Here is an 18,060-nt window from a genome sequence, read left to right as displayed (position 1 = left end):
GTTTGAATTTATGCTTTTGACAGAGGCGTAGTATAAGGGAGGTTCGTAATGTGTCTTCTTGTATTCATTTTAGTACTGAAAAAAATAGAAAAAACTTTGATCTTGTAGTGTTAATTGTGTGTGTTTTTGAAAACTTCTTGCGTCCTTGTAGCTTTTCCCTTCTTAAAGCTTTTCTGTATGAAGTAGAAGTTGTTTTCTTGAAGTAACACTTTTCATTTTAAAAATTTGAGGCACCCCCCTTCCCCCCACAGGGGAGGAGGACAGTGAGGTTATTTGACAACCAAATAAAAATTGTTGATGTTTTTTAATGTTTTTCAGCTGCGTGCTTCTCTCTTTCTCTTTCTTTCTGCCCCCCCCCCCTTTTCCTTTTCCCCCTTAAGATGGACGCCAACCTGTATTCGCTAGCAAGTAGTAACTAAAGGGCTAGGAGCCTTGTCCGACAACACCAGACGGCGGTCAACAACATGTGCCTTGGTCAGCACTCACACATGAAAGACCTGGTCACGTTGTCACAGGGGTTGATGTTGACAAAATGTCAGGTCAGTTGACCCAGTTTCCTTGCATATAAAGAAAGACAAGCTCCATAATCAACAATTGGCCAAAACAAAACCTCCCCTTAAAAAAAAAATGAAACCCCTCCACGTTGGAGCCGTAAGATGACACGGACTCCGCAGTCACAATGCTGTGACACTCTGAAGCGTGAGACAAAGTTTCTTGCTTAGATTTCTTTTTTGGAGAGCTCTGGGAAAAAATTACATCCTTGTTATCTGAAAAACTTTGTATATAGATCAAAACTTTTATATATAAAACATAACAAAAACATTGAATGTTCGTTAATAAGTGTTTGACGAGATAGTGTCATTCCTTTTAAAGAAATCAGGAGTTCGCTGTTTTATTTAAATTTTTTTAAAAATCGGAATAAGAAAAATGTCTAATTTAGGCCACGCAGTATACCTTTTGTTACTCACCTTGAGTTGGGGTGCTCAAGGTCAAAACTTGACACCGCGCGGTATGCTCCAGGAGACATCGGAGAAGATGAGAGTCTCGGAGGACAACGTGCCCAAGAAGGAAGAAGATAACATCCGAAGCATTTGGTCGACCACGATCTCAAACTGCTCTTGTATTCGAGAAATGGCTGCGATTAAAAGGGACTTAAAAGAGGAGGTAAGCAGTGGCCTATATAATTAACATTCCTTTATCATTCCATATTTCTATAGGCTCCCTTTATAGGTTTATGTTATTAATCAGCTTTGTCAGACTAGAATAAGAAAAATATTTTTAAAAAAGCTTATATAAGGGAAAGAACAGCACATATTAAGCCCTATCACTTAATGCTTAAGATTTATTTCCCTCTTCTAAATCAAACAAAATTAATTGATAACCACTAATTTATTAATTAATTGTCTGCCACACGTTCTTTTATTCATTCGGGTTTTGTTAGGCACAATTATTAACACAGTTTCAACCATAGACTTATATATACTATATCTAGACTGGACATGGAGACTTTTTGACCGGAAATAAATTCTTATCCGCGACTGATCGCTCGTGAACATTTTGTAGAAAGTTGGATCAAGGCGTTGTTTTGTCAAGTAGTTCAAAGAAGTCAAGTTGGTTGTTTTTTTTTCAACCCTAACCTATGTAAATTATAATTTAATTTTTAGATCTAGATCTAGTAAATGAGCATCAAAAATAAGAGTAGGTCCTACTCTCGTCTCATAATTATTATTTTGCAATTTTTAGATACATAATCTTCTTTATCAAAAGACTGAATGCAACACTAAATTTTGATTTTTTTTTGGGTGTATTTTTGATAATCAATTACTAGATCTAGATCTAAAAAATAAAATTATATGTTAGGGTTGAAAAAAAAACAACTTGACTTCTTTAAACTACTTGACAAAACAACGCCTTGATCCAACTTTCTACACAATGTTCACGATGAATCAGTCGCGGATAAGAATTTATTTCCGGTTTCCAGTCTAGTAGTAGATCTATATATAAGTCTATGGTTTCAACTTGATCCGAAAATGGGACTTGGTAGAAATAACGTGTACAAAATTTGTACCAGACAAAAAAAACAACAACTCCGTCAGCTGATATAAGCATTGAAAAAACAAAGGCGCATGTCAATGAGTTAATACTAAGTTATTATCAAATAATACGAAAGGACTTTCTGTTTTAAATTATCTAAAAAAATAAACGACCTGAAAGGCTCAATGCAAATATGATCCTATTATATTTTGTAGCAAAAATAATTATCGAGCGTAAAACTTATAGGAGCATTTTTGTCTATTCTAAAATGTAATGCTACTTTAAAAAGCACTAAACATCGCGGCCAAATGGACTATCTAACTCTAAAACTTGAAGAAGAGAGTTTAGTAGTACTTGAAAAGAAAGTAAAAAAAAATAATACAACGAGAAAATTGTAAAATAAAAAAAACAACTGAAAAATGTCCGTCTCATGAGACTATTTGAGTTTTTTTAACACATGGCGGGAAAAAAATAGCTATCTTTTTGGTGTATCCGTGTACAAAATAGAAACAGCATATAAAGGGGAGATAAAGAGAGATATAGAGTTATAAAGAGAGATAAAGAGGACAAAATGAAAATTGTAGCATAAAAGGGGAGCATACTGAATAACTGAATGAGAAAGAAGCAATGGAAAGATGTCAACTGACTTTCAGAAAGAGGGCTCAAGTAAAATAAAAAATTAGGGGGAACGACCTGAATTCGGACTTAAGCCTTCCCAGGCATCTCAAGCCAACACGGTAACCACTCTGCTAGTGGAGAGCCTATAAACATGGAAAATTTTATAGCTATCTATTGTTTCTATAGTCTCGTTTTATTTACCATGTTGTCTTCGGTATGACTCAGACGACGATGTATAAAGTGGAATAATTCAACGTGTACCACCACTTCAGTCAAGTACAAATTCTTTTCCTTGTTTGGGATACCAAAAAAAATAATTAATTACCAATAATCAATTAACCATATTTTATATATATGAGTGCTTATGTATTTATCTCTGTGCTAGAGATTACATCTAGAATGTCAGAATCGAGTCTTACTTTATAGAATTTGATAATTTTCATTACACAAAATCAATTTTTAAGAACTCTTCCAACCTTTAAATCCATTGAAGTTCTCTCTTTTTTAAAAAATAATTTATGGAGAAAAAAGTAGAACAAAAAAAAAAAAGCAACACCACTAAAAAGATATAAGAAGATTATTATCATGCGTGTCTTAGGCCAAAATAAGGTTTTTATTTTTATTTTGTTTTTTTGGTGGGAACGCTGAGCGCAAGGTGAATGTCGTCTGCGATTCTGTTCAGTTTTTGAATGCACATCTTTACTTCAATATTTCTTGTTTCCTAGAAAAAAAATAATATTGACAATTCTATGGCATCTTGTTCTTTCGTGATAATGTCATTTTTTTTATGCTGAAATGTCGCCGGGGTTGAATAAAAAGTTAAAGTAAATTTAATTTTGTTTTTTTATGAAGCATTAACTTTTGGTTTCTTGATTCTTTGCTCAATATTCTGTTTGGAGATGTTTAAAAAAAGGTAATAGATATTTTATGTATGTGCGTCTTATTTAGAATAATATATTATTTATGTGTGTGTGTGAGAGAGATCGAGAAAGAAGGAAGCCATGAAAAGAGAGAGATAGAGAGAGAGAGAGTATATTTGTGTTTTCTTTCTCTCTGTGAAAGTATACTTGTGAGAAATGAAAAAAAAAAAGATTCATTATAGCTCAAATTATCTTCTATTTATTCATTCATAGAGACTCTTCTTCTCTTTTTTCTTTCTCTTTCTCTCTCACTCTTAGCTTTGTTTGCGTCTGCTGACTATTCCTTCCCCATCCCCTACCCCTAATAGTCAAGATAGCCCCTCACTTAACTTTTTACTTATCCCACAGATCAACCAACGGCTGGCCCTGAGAGCCGTACTGGACACATATGTAGCTGAACTGTATGAACTGAGGACTCTGTTCCTGTCCAACACAAGCAGACTGACACAAGGTTAGACTATCTCTATGCTAATAGACCTATTCTCTGCCATGCTCCTTTTCTTTTCTTTTTCATTTATTCTAAACTCTGGGTCTACGTTGGGCCAATGCTAGACAATACCATGATGATGATCCTTGCTTATTTTACTGCCGAAAAATGTTTTGGAGGCACTTGGGTTGTTGGGAATACACTTTTAACTTACAAAGCAAATTTGTCATTAACCAACTGTGTCATTAGTTTAAAAACCTGCTCAAGAGAATATTTTGAAATTGTGAAAAATGTATTTTAGTTTAAAAAAAAAGAATAATGTAAAAAATACCTAAAAAAAACAATGTTTATATAAAGTGTAATTGTATCATTTAGTTTGGATCAGTCGTGTCATTAAAGTTGTAACAGATCTAGACGAACAAAAACAAATCTGTGCGATTAGAAATATTTTTACCAATTGTTTTTATTTCAATTCTCATGCTTTTAGATTTCTCAATGCGCTATGATCCTAGCAATTGTCTGGACCAGTTGGGAACGTGGGGGGCGGGGGGGGGGGGTATTTGCGTGAAAGTTACCGTGATCGCTTTTTAACAAAGTTGTACGACTCGAATTCAAACTCAGGGCTCAAGCCTCCAAAAGGGTAGGACTCGAATTCAAACTCAGGGCTCAAGCCTCCAAAAAGGTAGGACTCGAATTCAAACTCAGGGCTCAAGCCTCCAAAAGGGTAGGACTCGAATTCAAACTCAGGGCTCAAGCCTCCAAAAAGGTAGGACTCGAATTCAAACTCAGGGCTCAAGCCTCCAAAAGGGTAGGACTCGAATTCAAACTCAGGGCTCAAGCCTCCAAAAAGGTAGGACTCGAAATCAAACTCAGGGCTCAAGCCTCCAAAAGGGTAGGACTCGAATTCAAACTCAGGGCTCAAGCCTCCAAAAAGGTAGGACTCGAATTCAAACTCAGGGCTCAAGCCCTCAAAAGGGTAGGACTCGAATTCAAACTTAGGGCTCAAGCCTCCAAAAAGGTAGGACTCGAATTCAAACTCAGGGCTCAAGCCTCCTAAAGGGTAGGACTCGAATTCAAACTCAGGGATCAAGCCTCCAAAAGGGTAGGACTCGAATTAACTCAGGGCTCAAGCCTCCAAAAGGGTAGGACTCGAATTCAAACTCAGGGCTCAAGCCTCCAAAAGGGTAGGACTTGAATTCAAACTCAGGGCTCAAGCCTCCAAAAGGGTAGTAATTCAATTTATACCATGAAATATTTTAAGTTCAATTTCTCGCTCTTGTTTGATACCAAACAAAATAATTAATCACCTATAGTTAATTCACTGAGGTGTGTATGTTATATTGATCCTTGTTTTGCCAGCTATAAGAAATAATTGTGTAACATTTCAACTGGATCTAAGATTGGTTGTGGCCCACAACTTGTGGGAGAAATAACGTGTACAAACTTGTACCAGACAGACAAACAGACTTGAGTTGATATAAGCTTTGTAAAAATCAAATTAATGAGTTGTACTTTTTAAAGCTACTAAAAGTGTTGTCATGTAGTGATGTCCCTTATAAAATATACTAAAGAAGTCAAAACATAAATAATTAAGTTCAGTTCTGACTCATTCATGGGAGATACGTTGAACAAAAGAGCGAAACAAAATATTTCCTTTTATCAAAATGTTCTTTGCATTTCATTAAGACGGGTAATGTTGTTTAACTCTTGGACTAATGAACTGAAAAGATACAATTACAAGTGTTGCTAAGTAACTTTTACACAAATGTAATTGATGTTTTTATAATGAGTGTATACTTCAAACTTCATAATTCCAACAATTTAATTTCAATTAGGCTATATAATTGTGTATAGGTAAAGGCCTCTAACCTTCTCATAGTACCTATTTCATTGCTTAAGACAGCAATGTAGAGTCTGTTGTCAGATGATATTTAATGCCCCAACGGTTTAACAGACTAGAGGACAGGTGAAAGCGCAATGGGATATGAAGGTTATAACGTTAGATCAAATAGAATATTGTTCAAACAAAGGGTAGGGTATATTTATGTGAGCTTGCGCTTCCAGAGCTAGTTTTATATGTAATTTTAGCTATTTTTAAAATGTATTTTTGTTGTATAGGTTAGATCTATTTTTATATATTTTATTTTTATAGGTTAGTGTCAGATTTTATAATTGTACTTCCGCATATTTATATAGGTTAGTGCGGGATAGTATAAAAGTAAGGTACTACATGCTGTCTTGAAACAATTCAGTGTACATTTGACCAGTGGTCAGTACAATATCTGTCTGTGTGACAGCTGAAGATCTTTGTGGTCTGTTGTGTAATTATTTTATATTTCTGTACCTGGGACGGCCTGCTATTGTAGCTGCTTTTAGCTGCTGAATATTACTGCTTTTAGCTGCTTTTAGCTGCTGCAATTACTCTGCTGAAATAGCTGTTGCTTATAACTGCTGTTGTAGATCTATTGTAATTCTAGGGAATCTAGATCTAGTGTTATTTAGTTTCTGCTATTGATAGTTTTGTTATTGTTTCTGTAGATCTATTGAAAATTCTATTCTAGATCTAATTCTAGGGAAGCTAGTGTTATTTGTTTTTTGTAGTGTCGATCTAGGTCTAGGGTAGTAGTTGTAGTGATTTAGTTAGATAGTTGGTTTGGTTAGTTTGTTAGTGTTTGTAGTGGTGTAGATTTAGAGGGTTTTAGTTAGTTGATGGGTTCAGTAGTAGTGATTAGTCAAGTTAGTGTATATATTATATTTTATTATTGATTTATTTTTGTATGTAAATAAAGTTTCTTTTTGTTTTATTTATCGTAAACTAAAGTTTGTTATCTTGTTTTCATTTAGTTAAGTTAGTATAGTTAGATGAATAAAATGCATGTTATATAGGCTGGAATCGAAAACGTGTTTATTTGTTGTTTTCTTCTATATGAGAAATTCTTTTTTTCCAGTTGGACATGCGATGACACGCCAAGAGTGTCTTTCTACATTTTTAGATTTAAAGTTTAAACAAAAATTGCGATAATTAAAGGAAAACGTTTTTAAATATCTAGCGCCTATTATTAAAAATAATTGTTAACTTGTAATTTTTAAAAACCTTTTAGCATTAAGCTGCTAATTAATATTGTCATCAGTTTAATTAATTTAACACTCAACATATCAGAATTCTTTCTTTAACGACAAAATGCCAAATTCAAATGTCTTTAAATTCCATCTCATTTATTAAAGTTTACAAATGACACCAAACAATTGTTTGACTTCCACTATATGACAAAGGCAAATCTGGCATTACCTGTACTGTAAGTCTGTGATGGCTTTGAACTTCACCGAAGATCCTATTTTGGGATTTCACCAGTCCTTAAGTACTTATATAAGCAAGTCATGTAGCTCACTGACAGATAGGTTTGAGTTAGATCTCAACTTTACAATGACACACAATGATATAGTTTAACAACAAAGAACCGAGTCAAAGCTAGACATTCAAGCAATGAAAAACGAAACAAGTAACATTATAAATCAACATCAATAGGAAGAGAAAACAAACAACCCTGGTGCTACAATGTAAATTTATCATACAGTTTATTTTTATATACATTTAATTAATTCCTATTAAATTGTAAATGTTAACACTTTTATTTTATTAAAATTAGAACGAATTTGGTTTGGGCATTCGGGTATGGGAATTCTTTGACCAAGTACAAGCCTACATACTAAGTAAGTAACCTAAATCAACGTCTGCTCCTACCAGAAGCACAGAAAACCTGTAATGGCCAACACAGCTTGCAGAGGCGTATAACTTCACCCATAGACAGACTATGAGGGGGAGTGTGTGTGAATGGAGGCGACCTTTAAAAGTTCCGCTCCTGATTGGATTGGGTATTCTTTGGTCACCATCACTGAAGTGTCCTTGAGGGTCGAGAATGTTCCCTTATATAACCCTTAAATCTTTGAACCAGGAAAGGCTTTTATCACGTAGGATATTGGCTCTTCATCGACCTCTCTGTCTGGAGGTCCCCCCCGCCCCCATCAACTAGATGATCATATTATCACGTCCAATTTCACGAGACACGGTTCCTTGAGCCATCATCATAAGTTCCTTCCTTTATGTGAAGGCCGGAGGCCGAATCCAAGTGGGGACACCTCATTCATATTATGTACCGTCCCGTTACATGGGAGGACCATCACCGCTTGTTTGGCCTATTCTATTCATTACCCTATCGAATTCCCCTGTCGGACGTTTCCACGATGAGGCTACGGAGGCTGGAATGCACCGTTGGTTACCATCATACAAATATTCAGGGCCTCTAACAAGTATTTAAATGCTTCGTATTAATACGCTTTAGACTGTAATACAGTGTTTTGGTTTTATTCTAAAGTCTCCTTAACAAGGACTTTGTATTCTTAGCATGATATTTATGCATAAAGTTTGGGATTAGTTAGTTCGGCTCCACATAAAACACTCGCCTAGGGCCCCACATACTGCCTTCTCTGCTTCACACTAGTGTAAGAAGCAGAGAACTTCAGGAGGGTAGAACAACATTATTAGGTGGTTGGGAGGGGAAATAAAGGGTCGGCATTACTAAATGCGGTGCCCTATTTAATGGATGCTTGCGAGGTCCCTCTTCTAATTAAAAAAAAAAAATTCATTGTATCAACGTTTATTATTCAACATGCTCAGGAAGTCCTGGGGGCAACACAAATGCAATAGACGCCAGTGGGTCAATTCAACTTACGTCAATCGTATGATTTATGATTCACTAAATATGTTAACCCTATTAAGTCCTACAATTTTTTAAAAGCCTGTGACAAGAGCCATGACTGATAGTGATATGCCAGGCGCGAGGCCCAATTGGAGCAGCCAGCCGAATCGGCTTAAGGCCGGCCCTGGGGAAATTTGAGAAAGATTAATGTTTAAATGTAGGTAAATGATTTAAAGTAAAATGTAAAGTGATTTTAAGTAAAATAAAATACTCAAGCCAGTTTACAGAAGCACGTTTACATTATAGGACCCATTTAAAATGTAAGACTGTACCTCACATCATAAGAAATCGTTATTTGATGAGTCAGTTATGACTTAGTCCGAGAAAATAAAAATAAAAAAATAAATAGTCCAGCCCACAGGTCTCCCGGAACTCATAGAAACTTATTGAATATAATATTTCTTTTTCGCGTCTTAATTCTGGGCTCCAAACTCACAAGCCACAGACCTCAAAACATCAGTTTCTTCCACAAGATTCGTAGGCATTCATTTAAGATACAGTATACATTTGTATTTATATTCCTGGTTTGATCCTCAGCTCCCAATTCACAAGCCTCTGCCTCCAAAGCCTCGGTCGCCTTCTCCGTCAAGCTCAGCTACAACCGAGAGTTAAAACCTTTGGACACTGTGGTGTTCGACACCGTTCTCACCAACAACGGAAACGCCTACGATGCGGACTCCGGCAAATTCACGGCACCCGTCTCGGGCACCTATATTCTCCACGCCACTATACTCTCGGGCTATAACACCAAGGTAAGTTTATTGTATGTAACCATCTTTAGTTCTATACCAATGTAATCATGTATGTAGTGGAGATACATGGATACCAAAGTTAGAGGGGACTAGTCCATATGTGGGTGAGAGAGAAGCCATAGTGTGGCGGCCGGGGTATGGGGAAGATAAATGCTAATTGCACTCTAATACTATAATGAATAGTATAACAATTTTTGTCTTCTTTTTTTTTTTAAATTCTAATTGAGTTGCAATTCCATTAATCAGTAGATTTGTAAGTAGTGCTATAACTGTTAGATCCGAATGTAATGCAATAACTGATCGATTTGTAAGTAATACAATAATTGGTAGATTTATATGTAGTGCAATAACTGTTAGATTCGTATGTAATAAGACTAAGACTAAGACTGCTTTATTGATCCTTACGGAAATTTGTTGTGATTACATAATTGATAGCTTTGTAAGTAGCTCAATAACTGATCGATTTTAAAGTAGTGTGATAATTGATAGCTTTGTAAGTAGTGCAATAACTGATCGATTTGTAAGTAGTGCGATAATTGGTAGGTTTGTATGTAGTGCAATAATTGGCAGATTTGTAAATAGCGCTATTACTGGTAGATTTGTAAGTAGTGCTATTATTGGTAGATTTGTAAGTAGTGCTATTACTGGTAGATTTGTAAGTAGTGCTATTACTGGTAGATTTGTAAGTAGTGCTATTACTGGTAGATTTGTAAGTAGTGCTATTACTGGTAGATTTGTAAGTAGTGCTATTACTGGTAGATTTGTAAGTAGTGCTATTACTGGTAGATTTGTAAGTAGTGCTATTACTGGTAGATTTGTAAGTAGTGCTATTACTGGTAGATTTGTAAGTAGTGCTATTACTGGTAGATTTGTAAGTAGTGCTATTACTGGTAGATTTGTAAGTAGTGCTATTACTGGTAGATTTGTAAGTAGTGCTATTACTGGTAGATTTGTAAATAGCGCTACTACTGGTAGATTTGTAAGTAGTGCTATTACTGGTAGATTTGTAAATAGTGCTATTACTGGTAGATTTGTAAGTAGTGCTATTACTGGTAGATTTGTAAGTAGTGCTATTACTGGTAGATTTGTAAGTAGTGCTATTACTGGTAGATTTGTAAGTAGTGCTATTACTGGTAGATTTGTAAGTAGTGCTATTACTGGTAGATTTGTAAATAGCGCTACTACTGGTAGATTTGTGAATAGTGCTATTACTGGTAGATTTGTAAGTAGTGCTATTACTGGTAGATTTGTAAGTAGTGCTATTACTGGTAGATTTGTAAGTAGTACTATTACTGGTAGATTTGTAAATAGCGCTATTACTGGTAGATTTGTAAGTAGTGCTATTACTGGTAGATTTGTAAATAGCGCTATTACTGGTAGATTTGTAAGTAGTGCTATTACTGGTAGATTTGTAAGTAGTGCTATTACTGGTAGAGTGGTATGTAGTGCAATAATTGGTAGATTTGTTTGTAGTGCAATAATGAGTAGATTTGTAAGTAGCTCAATAATTGTTAGATTTGTAAGCAGTGCAATAACTGTTAGATTCGTATGTAATGCAATAATTGATAGCTTTGTAAGTAGCTCAATAACTGATCGATTTGAAAGTAGTGTGATAATTGATAGCTTTGTAAGTAGTGCAATAACTGATCGATTTGTAAGTAGTGCGATAATTGGTAGGTTTGTATGTAGTGCAATAATTGGCAGATTTGTAAATAGCGCTATTACTGGTAGATTTGTAAGTAGTGCTATTACTGGTAGATTTGTAAGTAGTGCTATTACTGGTAGAGTGGTATGTAGTGCAATAATTGGTAGATTTGTAAATAGTGCTATTACTGGTAGATTTGTAAATAGTGCTATTACTGGTAGATTTGTAAGTAGTGCTATTACTGGTGGAGTGGTATGTAGTGCAATAATTGGCAGATTTGTAAATAGTGCTATTACTGGTAGAGTGGTATGTAGTGCAATAATTGGCAGATTTGTAAATAGTGCTATTACTGGTAGATTTGTAAGTAGTGCTATTACTGGTAGAGTGGTATGTAGTGCAATAATTGGCAGATTTGTAAATAGTGCTATTACTGGTAGATTTGTAAATAGTGCTATTACTGGTAGAGTGGTATGCAGTGCAATAATTGGCAGATTTGTAAATAGTGCTATTACTGGTAGATTTGTAAATAGTGCTATTACTGGTAGAGTGGTATGCAGTGCAATAATTGGCAGATTTGTAAATAGTGCTATTACTGGTAGATTGGTAAGTATTGCAATACGAATAACGATGTGATTCAACCCAGTAAAGGTGTCACATATTTTGGGAAACCTTCAGACAGTACTAGGGGTGAAGCGCTCTCATTTAACAACTGTATGTTGAGAGAAATCCTCCTCAACGGTCAAATGGATTATGGGGCGCCTTGTCGTTTCCACTACCCGAAACGGACTCTTTCGAAGTGACTCTCCCCTACATCTTCAGTCACACATAAGCCACAGTTTCTCTCTCTCTCTTTCTCTCTCTCTTTTTTCGCCCTTCTTTTCATTTCAAAACACTCACAGACTCACACAATAAAACATTCCAAGTCCCAAGAGAGCGATTTCGACTTTTAACTTCCCAGCCATTCTCACTTGGAAATGAGCTTACTTTCAATTGTTAAACACACAATCCACCTAATGTGTGCAGTGTTCACATGTATAAGACAACATTCTCAGACAAGTCTTCAAACTAGAAGAAAAGGTTTCGTTCCGTTACAAAAATAACGTTATTTTTTTCAGTGCAATGAAATTATCCAACGTTTTAAAGTAAAATTGTAGAACTTACATTGTTTGAATATTTTTAGTCTTTTGGAGGTTTTCACACTAAACTAAACAATGCCCAGGACTCTAAATTGAACTTCAAAATTGCCAACTACATAAAAGTTACAAACGGAACAGCTTAAACAATTTATTCTTCTGTACACCATTAGTGCTTACCTTGCAGACAATAATTTATTAACCTTTTAAAAAATACTAGCTTATGAACACTTCCTTTATTTTGTACACAGGATACACCAAAGTTGGCTTGCAATTTATAGTTTTTCGGTCATGTATGAAGCTCCGATCTTTAATACCTAAATATAGAGGACATCTAGATCTAACATTAGTTACATACAAACTGAAGTGAAACTTAACGGTTCTAAACAGAAGTCTACACTATTTGTTTTTTTTTTGTTTTTTTTTCCAAATATTTGTTGAATTTTTTTGTCACTGTTGAAAAGGTTATGGTTACAACTTAATTATTTGACTTGAAATGAACCATAAGACTGATTTTTACCTTCTCCCGAAAGGGGAAAAGACGCTATTAGTTAAGTGCGAAATTTCTGTCCGTCTGTCCGTCCGTCCCGTTTAGATCTCGTAAACTAGAAAAGATATTGAAAATCCGACATCACAATATTTTAGACCATTCAAAGTTCTGATGCAACGGCTACTTTTTTTTTCTGAAAGCGAAAAATCTAATTTTAAAAATCAGTTATGCAAGCAGTTTTTTAAAGAGAAAAATCTAATTTGTACGCATTATAAGTTAGACCTAATTTAAAATGAATAGTAATCTTATAAACTTCATTTTTCTGAAAAAAAAATTTTATTGCGGAAATTTTTTTATATTATTTTTTTGAGGATTCGAATAAGAGATTGAGCCTTTTCAAAACAATTAGATCAATTATAAGACATCAGTTAGGCCAGGGGAGGCGCGGTGGCTGAGCGGTAAAGCGCTTGGCTTCCGAACCGGGGGTCCCGGGTTCGAATCCTGGTGAAGACTGGGATTTTCAACTTTGGAATCTTTGGGCGCCTCTGAGTCCACTCAGCTCTAATGGGTACCTGACATTATTTGGGGAAAAGCATAGGCGGTTGGTCGTTGTGCTGGCTACATGACACCCTCGTTAACCGTAGGCCACAAAAACAGATGAACTTTACATCATCTGCCTTATAGACCACAAGTGTAAGGTCTGAAAGGGGATCTAGTTAGGCCAGGTTCACATTCACTTCCACCTATCCTTTGATCTGCGGGACCGTTGGGGCACTACACAAGATCTGTTAACCTTCTTTCTTCATTCTTATCTCTCATTTGTCTTTGATATAATTTCATTCGGATGTTCTTTCTGAAAATATTGAAGCCTGCCTGGGTGGACCACTTCGGGGGCCGATTTTGAGTTTGTGTTTCCACACACACTGTCTTTTGTAACCTTGTTATTTAGTGTATTTTTACCTTGAAAGTAGTGAATAGTGTAGATTTAATTTATTGAAGCCTGGTACCTGATTGTGCTAAATATTTCGTTAATACGATTATAATAGCTGTTTATTATAGTAGAACAATAAGAGGATATATATATATATATATATATATATATATATATATATATATATATATATATATATCCTCATTTCTCATTAAGTAGCATTTTCCCCTTATTTCAAAATCAAACAAAATATTTAATCACCGGCAATTGATTTATGTCTTGTCAGATTCAATAAATAATTTTGCAAAGTTTAAACCTGATCCGAAAATGGGAAATGGGAGAAAAAAATGTTTTTTACCTGACAGACTGACGGACAGACATAGTGAGTTGATATAAGCTTTGTAAAAAATACTTTTTTGTCCTCGTGTCCCCCCCCCATCCTTTTTTCGAATGTACGTCACTTTTAATCACCCCTCCTTTTTGTAAAATGGAAAAAAAAAAGGGGGGGGGGAGCAGTTTGTCCATATCAATGAACCCTCTTGATGGTCAGAGATGGACTGCTTGGACTCAACTTTATGTCGTAATGAGTAACACTGACTTCGTAATAAAAGTAAAAATACTCATAAAAAAATACATTTTTGAGGGTTACCAATAATGCAGGACAGGAAGCGCCCCTACATTCTACATTAGGTGAACTACGCCACTGCCAAATTCTGTTGTATAAATTGCTACAAATCTCTTAGACTAGCAAAGGCTTAGAATCAATATCTTGTGTTCAAATGAGCTTTGAAGAATTTATGATACCGTGTCAAAGAAATAAAACAAAAATGTGATTCAGATTTATCGCTCCTTTCAATGTAAAGAACTTGTTAACATTTAAAATTAGGATTCTTCTGTTTCACAAAAACAACATTAAGAATTTCCATTTTCAAAGCAAGGAGAACGACTTAGACCAATGATCAGGGGCGGACTGGCTATATGGGCATTCGGGGCAAATGCCCAGTGGGTTAGTACCCTAATGAGCCGCTATGGCCACTTAAAGGGCCTCATGAATGCCACTATCGCAAGCACTAAAAGTTCTATAATATTCTCTTATAGATCCTGAATCAACAGAAAAACCATCGACTTAGCAGAGTTGAGGTCATTGATTAATATGCATGACTAGATTGACAAATGAAAACGTAATTATCTTTTTTTAAGTAACGTCTGTGATATATAAGATAAGAACTGTCATGTTAAAACCTTTTACAGACTCGACAGTGTAATACTAATTTAATCTAACACATTTTCCGACTTAATGTTATAGCATACATCTGCAGACAGTGCTACTAGTAGGCTTCATCCCTTTAGGACCTTCACACTGAGCGACTAAAAAACAACATAATGCCTATATTTCTTATAAAGATATAGAGCATGAGTACTATACATTCTCAAACTTAACATAATGATTTTGAGGACAGATGGATGTCCATCATATGATATACAATTTGTGGGCCGTATTGTATAGAAATGTCTGGGCCGATTAACCGATTTTGACACCTAGTCCACCACTGTTCATGATTATGTTTCTACCTGATATACTTGCATACATAAGATTCTGAAAAAAAAAATTTGTCGGATTAAAATACTCTTTATAATCAGTGAGCTTCGTCCGATTCCATTCGTTTTCCGGACCATGGTTTGAAAGATATGTAACACTCGCAATGATTATTTCAACTAAGAACGTTGAGTTTTCCTGTCAATGTTAGCGATTTAGTGCTGATTTCAGCTGATTTATTGTTTAGCTTGCTACCAAACACGAATACATTAAGCCAATTTTTTTCCACTCTAACTGTTAAATTAATAATCTTTAGCTAGAAAGGAAAGCTAATATGCATAATTTACACAGAATTAACAGCAATAAGGAACCTATTAAAAAGAAAGGATTGATTGCTACTTTTGACAGTGGTTGGCAGATATCTGCAGCAAAAAAAAAATTGCCACTGAATCAAAGTGTTAATATCGAAGCTATCTAAGGTTATATTCAATGCCGGATTTAAAAAGTGGAGGCACTGGGTAGGATCTTTGTGAAGGCCCCTTCCCTCTTAAGAACAGTTTACTAAAAATGCACTGAACTCCATTAATATATCACCTTAAAACATACTTTACATTTTTAAAGAAAGAAATAGACTAAGTTGTAAATTCAATCTAACTTTTGTTAGATATAAATATTTCGAAATATTTTTTGTTTACATTTTTCTGTTTGTGGAGGCTCGAGAGCGTGAGAACACAGTCTGTACTTCCGGCCTGCTTGTATTATAGGTTTAAAAAAACACTTTCACGTGAATTAACCTTAAACCCTGAGCGATATCACAATGCCTGATGTAGTTGAACTGTAAGAAAAACTCGCCACCCCACTTTGTTGAAAGAATTTGCAGTAGACATTCAGTTGGAGAGAGATTCGTTGGTACTTTTAGAGTTCTAGATTCTAGTCACAAATACAAAGGAAGTGCCGATATGCTTTTTTTAAAAAAAAATATCGATATTTTTTGTGCACTTTTAAGTACTTCAAAATCCAATGTTCTAACCTCTTCAGTTTCTAGCACAAACTAATTGCACTACAGAGGATGTGCTAGACTTTCACTCTAGGACTTATTTAAAAACAAATGGGCAACTAACTAGTGGTAATTCGATATGAAGATTAACTGACTTGCATTGAGATAGTGTTAAAACTGGAGTTCAATTCTTTGTTATTTAGTTGGCAACAGCAAAGTTCAATTCTTTGTTATTTAGTTGGCAACAGCAAAGTTCAATCTATCGTCCTTGACATTGTTTAGTATATCGTCCTTGACATTGTTGAGTATATCGTCCTTGACATTGTTTAGTATATCGTAGTGATCTTCAATATCCAATCAAATGTATATCTTTAAATAACAGGCACCGTATGTTCATTCATGTGTATGTTACGAATGTTTCAGGTTGAGACAGCCATCATTGTGAACGACAAAGAAGTGGCCCGAATCTACTCAGGGGCGCACGACGCCCACGGCAGCGGGAGCAACGCAGCCGTGGTCGACCTTCGCACCGGCGACTCTGTGTGGGTTCGCCTTTTGTACCAAGGAGGCAACCATGTCCACGGCTACTACAGCACATTTTCTGGGGCACTCATCCGCCCCTCTGAATAACTTCCTCTCAAAGAAGAGCTGATCAGTGATGTGATTCAGAATTGACAAATATTTAATGCTAAAAGACTGTTCTCCGAAAGTGTTCATAAATCTGTGTTTTACAGATTAGAGATAAGCTGGTTACAGCTTTCTATATATTGAATAAATCATTTCAAATACTACTCTATTTTAAGTCGTTCGTTAATTATATATTTGTGACGAGATGTTAAATTAGTTATTATTTGGGCTGTTTGTTTAGGTCTAGGGGAAATTTTATTATTTTATCCCGCTCACATATAAGATTTTGTACAGTCACACCGCAACTAACAGTAAGAACAGACCAATATCATACGTTTATAAATAAAAATAATTTAATAAATGAAAGTTTACAAAAGATAAATGATCAAGTAAAATTATAATTAAGAAATGAAATGAAGGTGTTAATATCTAACATAAGTGCTCATCATGGATTGCTAATTGGTGAGTGATTGGAAGAGAAGAATGTTCCTATGTCTGGCTACTTATTTTCTTAGCTGCTAGCCCGTGGGTCGTCTTCTGGCGGTCGTAGGACTGGCACTCAGAAGGATGAGTCATCCGGCTCTGTCTTAGGACGTCGGCTCGGGGTAGTCTCTATGCTGTAGGCAAACTGGCTCTAGGGTGGGGCCGCTGCCTGTTTAGCAGTAGAGATGGTTGGTGCTGCAGACTAAGTTGTAGTGGGACGATCTCTCAGCTGTGATCTCTAGCTCGTAGAGAGCCGTGCTAACTCAACACCACTTTATCTTCTGCTGCGAAGGTTGCTCTAATCTGTCGGCATTAGTCAATAGCTATTGGGCAGTGGACAGTTTGGGCTGGTACTGGGCAGATGATACTGGGCAGTATAAGGCACTGTGGACACTGGGCAATATGTTAAGGCCAAGGACAGTAGGCAATGCCTTCTTGCTAACAGGTATGTAATTGGGGGGGGGGGTATCTGGTGTGGTCTGCTCCGGTTACAGCTTTCTATGGAGATCTGGTAGTTGTAACAATCGTGTGTAGCAAATGGGGGTAGCAATCGGGGGTAGCAACCAGGCTGGGGATAAGACATACAATTAGGAACCTCCTAAAGGCATTGAGTAGGGATTCCCATATGCCTTGCAATCATTCAGATGTAGGCATTGGTATCAACCCCAATAAGGCATTTAAGACAATCATGTATAAAACTTTAAAGTAC

General features: G+C 35.8%; 1 protein-coding gene across 1 annotated transcript; it reads left to right on the top strand.

The window, feature by feature from the left end:
- The first annotated feature begins 608 nt into the window (after window positions 1–608).
- Window positions 609–17,032, top strand: LOC106052857 (EMILIN-1-like). Its single transcript, XM_056036065.1, has 4 exons — window positions 609–1,164; window positions 3,921–4,023; window positions 9,294–9,508; window positions 16,665–17,032. The coding sequence occupies exons 1-4, from the start codon at window positions 928–930 to the stop codon at window positions 16,869–16,871; spliced, it is 762 nt and encodes a 253-aa protein (XP_055892040.1). The 5' UTR covers window positions 609–927; the 3' UTR covers window positions 16,872–17,032.
- Window positions 17,033–18,060: the final 1,028 nt, after the last annotated feature.

The sequence above is a fragment of the Biomphalaria glabrata genome, chromosome 7, assembly GCF_947242115.1.
Source record: "Biomphalaria glabrata chromosome 7, xgBioGlab47.1, whole genome shotgun sequence".
Classification (NCBI taxonomy): Eukaryota; Metazoa; Mollusca; class Gastropoda; family Planorbidae; genus Biomphalaria; species Biomphalaria glabrata.
Note: the sequence above shows the minus strand (reverse complement) of the source record. Positions and strands in the feature narration are given on the sequence as shown.